The sequence below is a fragment of the Cryptomeria japonica genome, chromosome 4 (genome assembly GCF_030272615.1).
Source record: "Cryptomeria japonica chromosome 4, Sugi_1.0, whole genome shotgun sequence".
Lineage (NCBI taxonomy): Eukaryota > Viridiplantae > Streptophyta > Pinopsida > Cupressales > Cupressaceae > Cryptomeria > Cryptomeria japonica.
Genome location: NC_081408.1, coordinates 677,177,103 through 677,184,303, shown reverse-complemented (window position 1 = coordinate 677,184,303; position 7,201 = coordinate 677,177,103). Strand labels below are relative to the sequence as shown.

General features: G+C 35.9%; 1 protein-coding gene across 1 annotated transcript; it reads left to right on the top strand.

The window, feature by feature from the left end:
* The first annotated feature begins 411 nt into the window (after positions 1-411).
* On the top strand, positions 412-5,892 carry LOC131046856 (cytochrome c biogenesis protein CCS1, chloroplastic). The gene is made up of 8 exons (XM_057980648.2): positions 412-1,169; positions 2,714-2,933; positions 3,561-3,672; positions 3,785-4,057; positions 4,296-4,561; positions 4,719-4,875; positions 5,154-5,237; positions 5,385-5,892. Exons 1-8 carry the CDS (start codon positions 740-742, stop codon positions 5,580-5,582), a joined length of 1,740 nt encoding a protein of 579 aa, XP_057836631.1. The 5' UTR covers positions 412-739; the 3' UTR covers positions 5,583-5,892.
* The last annotated feature ends 1,309 nt before the right edge of the window (positions 5,893-7,201 follow it).

The following is a 7,201-nucleotide window of genomic DNA, read 5'->3' as shown; positions in this document are numbered from 1 at the left end:
GCCATTTCAAGCTATTGTTATTGCATTTTATCTTTGTTACACACCTAAATACAAACTTTAATAAATATAAATAAGAAAAAACTTCAATATTTTATCTACTTTCTAATTATGTTGTATATGATAATATAATCTTTAAATAGATTTTTCATATATTATTTAAAGTTATATGTATTTATGACAAAATTTAATAATTAAAAATGATTATACATGAAATATTAATTCTAATTTGACATCTTTTTTAAAAACCTTTATAATATTATAAATTTAGTTTTGACACCGTTATTGTTAGAAATTTTATTAAAAAATCTTTGTTTTATCAAAATAATATTGACGCCTATTCATTAATTAGGCAAGTCTTCTTGTTTAGCAAATAAATATGGGCGAAGGACAAATATCTGTCGTGTCTTCCCCTCCACATTCTAAAGTTCAGATAATTTTTCCTGTTTGGCTTCTCAGATATTTCGTTGATATTTGTGGATGCTATCTCTGGCCAGTAGCCACCTTATCTCAGGGTTGGTTACAATTTTGTTTCGATATAAAGCGAACTGCTCATCTGAACGTATATTCACATGGCATATCTATGTATATTTCACTGCGGGAGTACATGAATTGCTGGAGGCATCCTAGTGCTAATATGTGGGTGTCTGTTTATTTTGAATTTTAAGGGTAGCATATGCCTAGCATATGACCCAAAAACACAGGTACAGAGTTTAACTTTTCCAACACCTAAACATTAATAATGGGTCACTGCAATATCTGTCAAGCACAGAGAATCTTGCAGGACTGCGCCAACATTTCAAGATGGACTTACGGAAATAAGTCTCTTGGAAAACACCCTTCTCAGAAATGCGGATTTAGAATTCAGCTTTTACCATCTGGAAGGTTGAGGAATTTTACTGTGATGGCTAGAATCAAAGAGGCGAAAAACCCCACTAAGAAGAGCAAATTACATTCTAAGAGCTTATCGATAACTAGCCCTCCAGAAGGAACGTCTGCTCCTGCTCTTTCAGATGTTTCTTTGAGCAGCGAGGATTCTTCAGGTCAAGCAGAAATGGGATTTGGAGGATTAGGTGTGTTGAGAAAATTGCCAAGGAAAGTTTTGAAACTTCTTTCTTCCCTTCCTCTGGCCATTGGAGAACTATCTGTCCTTTCTGGACTATTGGCTCTAGGTATGTATGTTCCAATCCTTGTTTATGCTGTTTTAGTATAAGAATTATTTATGCCATCACCTAAAGAATGTATCAACTTCATCAGTTTTAGACACCCACATTCCCAATACTCCTTTCCCTGTATAGTTGACGACTTCAGTATACCCTACTTATGCTTCCTTAATCTGTTTTTGCGGTCACCAAGTGAGAACTATTTTTAGTAGTGTATACAGATTGCAGTAAATTCATTAGTCTTAGAAACCTACTTTCCTAATTGATGCAGTCCAAGGACCAAGAACCCAAGGAAGGGCTATTGATCCAAGCATCTCACATGAAAATAAAAGGAAAATCCTGAAAAGTAGTATTGAATAGAATGAACTGTAAGTTATTCAATATTATATCAACTGGTAGGCTTCATTTACAAGCAGGCGAATAACAGCTTCAACATCCACTATTTTCACGAACTATAGGCGACCAAAATAAACAGAGATGACTGAACAAAACTCAATCATCCCATTCCTGCAAAATGTGATTTCCCAATGGTATAAAAACTTTGCATACCCAGCAGGGAGGCCTGTCCTGGCTATTTCAGCATTGGCTTAATAGTCTCACTGTTACAGTATATTTAAATTGAGATCCAAGTGGTTTTGTTTCTGTAATCTGGGAAATCGAGCCGGTAAAAGGGTCTGCCTCTGCAAATCAATACATTGTTTGGTGTTCTGTGGAGGGGTTCCTATGGCAATTTGGACAGATATGATAAGATGAAAAGCTAAACTGAAATCATTTTTCCAGGTCTATTGTTACCAGTTATTTTCTGGAGTTCACGGAAAATAGACTTAGAAGTTGATATTCTAAATATTATCTTGTTCCAAAAAAATTATTCAAATTGAAATATACTCCAGGAAGTGACAGGAATTCATATGACAAAGCAAAGTGTAGTTTGGCTATGCTGGGCGGTGTGGAGTTTGATTTGAAGTTTTATGGTAGTTCAATGTAAATGATTCCTTTCTTGTTGTAGATTAAAATTTTCATTTTGAAAACACATTTTCTTGATATCATTAACCGAACTTAAATTGCTACATCTACGTTGAATTATGTTCCTCTCATTTAAACTAGATAAAAATATTTACACTTTATAAGATTGTGAGGTTCTAATCCTTCTGAAAAGAACCTGTTAGCAGTTTGTTTCCTTCTAGTCATGTGGAGTACTGGAACTTCTAAGTCCTTTTGCCTGCTAGATTTACTAAGTTTCAGTACCTGTGGCAAGTGCTTCTCGCTTGGGGCAGTTGACTAGACAGTTTAAGCAGAGGCTCAATCATTTTTTATATCTTATTTCCTTATATATCTTCTGATGTATGAATTCCGGTATTTTCCCTCGAAGCTTTTGTTTATGGCTAGTTCATTTACCTGAATTCTTAGATTGCCAGACTTTCTTGTTCACGATGTTTCTATAATGCCAGATTTAGTGATCAGACTTTCTTGACCATAAAGTGGAATTTGCACTGTTTGCTTAACTTTTACTTTGTATTGGCTTAGAATGCAGTCATTCTTTTCACTTGATGCAGGAACTTTTATAGAGCAAGGCGAGAGTCCACAATTCTATTTTGAGAAGTATCCTGAGGACAGTCCTGTTTATGGATTTCTCACTTGGCGATGGGTATTGGGGCTTTGCTTAGACCATGTCTACACAGCTCCATATTTTCTTGGCTTGGTTGTCTTATTGGCAGCATCATTAATGGCTTGTACTACCACAACACAATTACCAATGGTAAAAGTTGCTCGCAGGTATACCTTCATTAAATTTTGTCACCGCTCATGAAGAATATATTTAAGTGTACAGTCCTAAGTGTTTGGTTTTAATCCTTCTTATTACATTCTTCAACACAGGAGAGAAAATGTAACAAAAAATGCACTACAATATAGAACATTGTGTCAAATAAATTACTGCCCAAACTTAAATTTTTACAGAGCAAGTTTAGAGTATTGGCTAGATTTCATCTTACAGAAAGCTCCTTGCTTTAATGCACTTCAAAAAATGCTTTCAATCTGCTGCTCTAGCTTTTTGCACCCCTTGTAAAATTCTGAAGATTTAAAGTTCATCCTCCTAATGTTTTAAAGTTGATAGAGAAAAATGGAATTTCAGTGTGCTCTTTTGTGTGACCTTGCCTTTTCCCCCCCAAATGTCTTTGCCATAAATAGTGGGTGCTTGAAATTGCTTTTTTATTTATTTTCATAACTTACCATGCATCCTTTATCAGCCTTGGCCATTCCGTCATCCAGTAGAACATATTGGCTGATATGAGGTTTTACAGGTCTGCTGAGATTCCTGAACATAGTAGAGTACATATAATTTTTAAAAGTTTATGAGAGATGATTAACTACTGCTGAACGTAATCCTCTAATGTTATGTAGATGGACATTCATGAAGTCTGGATCTGCTATCCTAAAACTAGAAGTTGCAGAATCACTTCCCAGAGCTAATATTCAAGACCTTGGTGTTCTTCTGATGGGTTCAGGATATGAGGTAAGCTTATTGTGATTATTTGGAAGAAATGATCTCATAGCATTCATCTGATGGTCATGCTCTTATTCCATGGATAATATGATCTTTTGTTTTCAAAATTTGAGGCTTGCAGGTCTTCTTCAGCGAATCAGTTCTATATGGATTCAAAGGACTTGCTGGTAGGCTTGCACCTATTGGTGTACATGCAGCTCTTTTGCTCATAATGGCAGGGGCAACTCTAAGTTCTATTGGGGGTTATCATGGTTCAGTTACAGTTCCTCAAGGCTTGAACTTTATGATGGGAGATGTGCTTACTCCAAATGGGATTTTGTCTAAACCAATTCCCGATTTTCAAACTGAAGTTCATGTTGACAAGTTTTACATTGATTACTATGAGAATGGCGAGGTATTTATATTTTTTGAATTGCAATCTGGAGCTTTTGTTCTCCTTCACACAACCACTCACATAAAAAGAAGAAACATTATTCTAGTGACCATCCTACAACACTGTTTGTCTTTTTTGTTTCCCGACTTCATTTTTAGTGCGATAATCTCAAAATTATCAAGTCTCTTTGAAAACTGCATTGAGATGTTGACATCAGGTATCTTACACCTATTCATTTTACTCTCCCATCTTTATATAGGTATCCCAATTTCACACGGACCTTTCTTTACGTGATACAAATGGAAAGGAAGTTCTAAAGAAGACTATCAGTGTGAATAGCCCTTTACGATTTGGGGGCATCACAATTTATCAAACAGATTGGAGTATTTCAGCTCTTCAGATACACAAGAATGGTGCAGGACCATTCAATCTTGCAATGGCTACATTACAGAGTGGAGACAATAAACTTTTTGGTACATTCTTGCCACTAGAAGATGATAATAGTTCTACCAATCCCAAAGGAATGTGAGTTTACATGGGAAATCTCTATTTCTAAAATCTTTAAATTTTCTCTTTGAAACAGCCAAAAAAAGGAAATTATCTTGCAGGATATTTTTGTCATTGTCTAATTTTTGGAGCTTCTAAACTGTTATATCTGGTGATTATTTCTTCAACACCACAGATCAATTTTGGCTCGAGATCTACAGTCTGTTGTGCTATATGATCAAGAAGGGAAATTTGTGGGAGTTAGGCGGCCTGGGTCAAATCATCCGATAAGCATAGATGGCATGGAAGTTGTTGTGGATGATGCAATTGGCAGCACTGGCTTAGAACTAAAGGTTAATGCTTTTCCTCCGTTGTTTGGTTCTGCTTCACAGGTTACATTGTGAACCTATAAAGAAAATAATGCAGATAACTCTATTTTGAATGTGATTAGATTGAGTATTCACCTGTATAAACTTTAACGAAAAGGGGATTGACCTTAATCGCAAAGAGTATGCCAAATTCACTGATTATCAGTTATGACTACCCTTTCGAAAAGAAAATGACAAAGTATAGCTGAGATATGAATTCATTTTGTCCTACTTCCAGCTAACTGTTTTGCCTGATTTCTCAGTTGGATCCAGGGGTTCCTGTGGTATATGCTGGATTTGGTGCACTCATGTTCACAACTATTGTCAGTTTTTTCTCTCATTCCCAGGTAAGCCTAGATTCAGTAAATTTCTACCTTGAAAAGGTTCATTTCAAGTCTTGGTTATATGTATTTTGGTAAGTTATCTCCATTTGGATAATGGCATGAAAATTATGTCTGATATGTTGATTTACAAAATAAACAATGGATGTGTAGGTATGGGCCTTGCAAGAGGGGACATCTGTTGTAGTTGGAGGAAAGAGTAATAGGGATAAACTAGGTTTTCAGGAAGAGATGAACCGAATATTTGATTCAGTTCCCGAAGTAGTTGGTAAAAAACATAGTGCAGGTCAACAGTCAGCGAGCTTAGAAAATGATGAGATATCCTCCCCAATGGAGAGTACACTATCATAGCATATATAGACATTACTTGGATTTGCCTCTGTATTTTATTGAAATTTCTAATTTATAGAAAAATAATCACAAGGCAAGGGGATGCACAGAACACACGAGCTCTGCTGTGTTGCTGTGTGAGGCGACAAGAATGCTAATACATCGATCCGACGACTTACACCCTGAATTCTGCTTCCAGACAGGCAAAGTAAATTTAGGTAGCAAAATCAAATTCATTTTTCACAAAATCATTTCAACATTGTTTCTATGAACATATATGTTATCAGCAAATAAAGTGGCATGAAATCAGATAGCAATTCATTTAAAGATCTCCTCAACCGAGTCTCCACTTTTTACCTAGAATTTTGACATGCATTGTTATTCACATCAGTCCCGATTTAAATATGGAGCTCTGCTTTGAAATGAATAACAAAATCACATGAATTTTGTGGATGGGAATAACATGATATATGGAAAATTCATGTTATCAGTTTTTAAATTTAATTAGGCCTCTTCACATGTTTATGCCCTGGTGCAAATTGGTAATTAAGCATTCCTAGATTGCAAAGAAATAAAATTATGTCATCAATTTGAGCAGTAGTGCCTAATCTTCCTAAATGTGCAATATCACAAATCATTGAGAAAGAAATGAAAACAAATGGTAATCTTGATCAAAATTTGATTTGTAGACAAAAAATTTTTATAATTAAGAATGACCTTTCATGCCACCCATTAGTGTGTTTTTATTAGGAGTAAATGAAGACCTATAAATGAAACGAGAGATGGGCAAAGAATGAAAAACTGTAATGTCCCCTTACTGTATTGCCCTAGAATTTGACCTAAGATCACATTTGCAACCAATTAATGTTAGGACGTCATCTTACCAAATAAATATCTTTAAATGGTGCAGTCCAAGGTCTGAAACCTGCAATCATAATTGAAACAACATATGCAGATATACACATAGATATATTAAATATTTAGGTAACTTCTCATATTCATAAACATTTAAGCATATTGAAGTTGAGAGAAGGGACATGGAGGGTCCACCTGAAGCACTTTTTAGTTTTTAGTACCAAGCCTAAGAGGGTTGTCTACTACAGCCCTCTCCCTTGGTGGTTTGTTCTGCATTCTCCATCCACATCTCATCTCCCTGAAGGCACTTGCCACCTTGTGGGATTGGGCGGTGGTCGTGAGTGGAATACTTGGCCCTCTAGGTAAGTACCCTCTGGTTCTAGGGACCCTCTTGATCCACTCTAGAACAGTTTCTTACCAGCCTAGTACATCCTTTTTGCTTACACCCCAGGCCCCTTCCTACAGGGTGGATTTCAGTCACTTATCATGTTTCATATTCTACAATAAATTCAATATTCATACATTATTACATATGCAGAAATAACATGTAGATATGTAATGCAATAAATGACAGTGGTATCTAATTTATTAGTCTCAATAACTGTTAGTAGTAATTCTGGAATAAGTATAGTACTGCTGTAACGAATGGGACTGATCCTTCTTGGGGTCACTGTACCTGTCTTATGGAAAGACACGTCCTTTTTATGCTCTAATCTCCTAGGGATATTGAATCTCTTTCAGGAGTTCCAACTGCTGGAAGGCTACTGACCCCTCTCCTCCCTTAA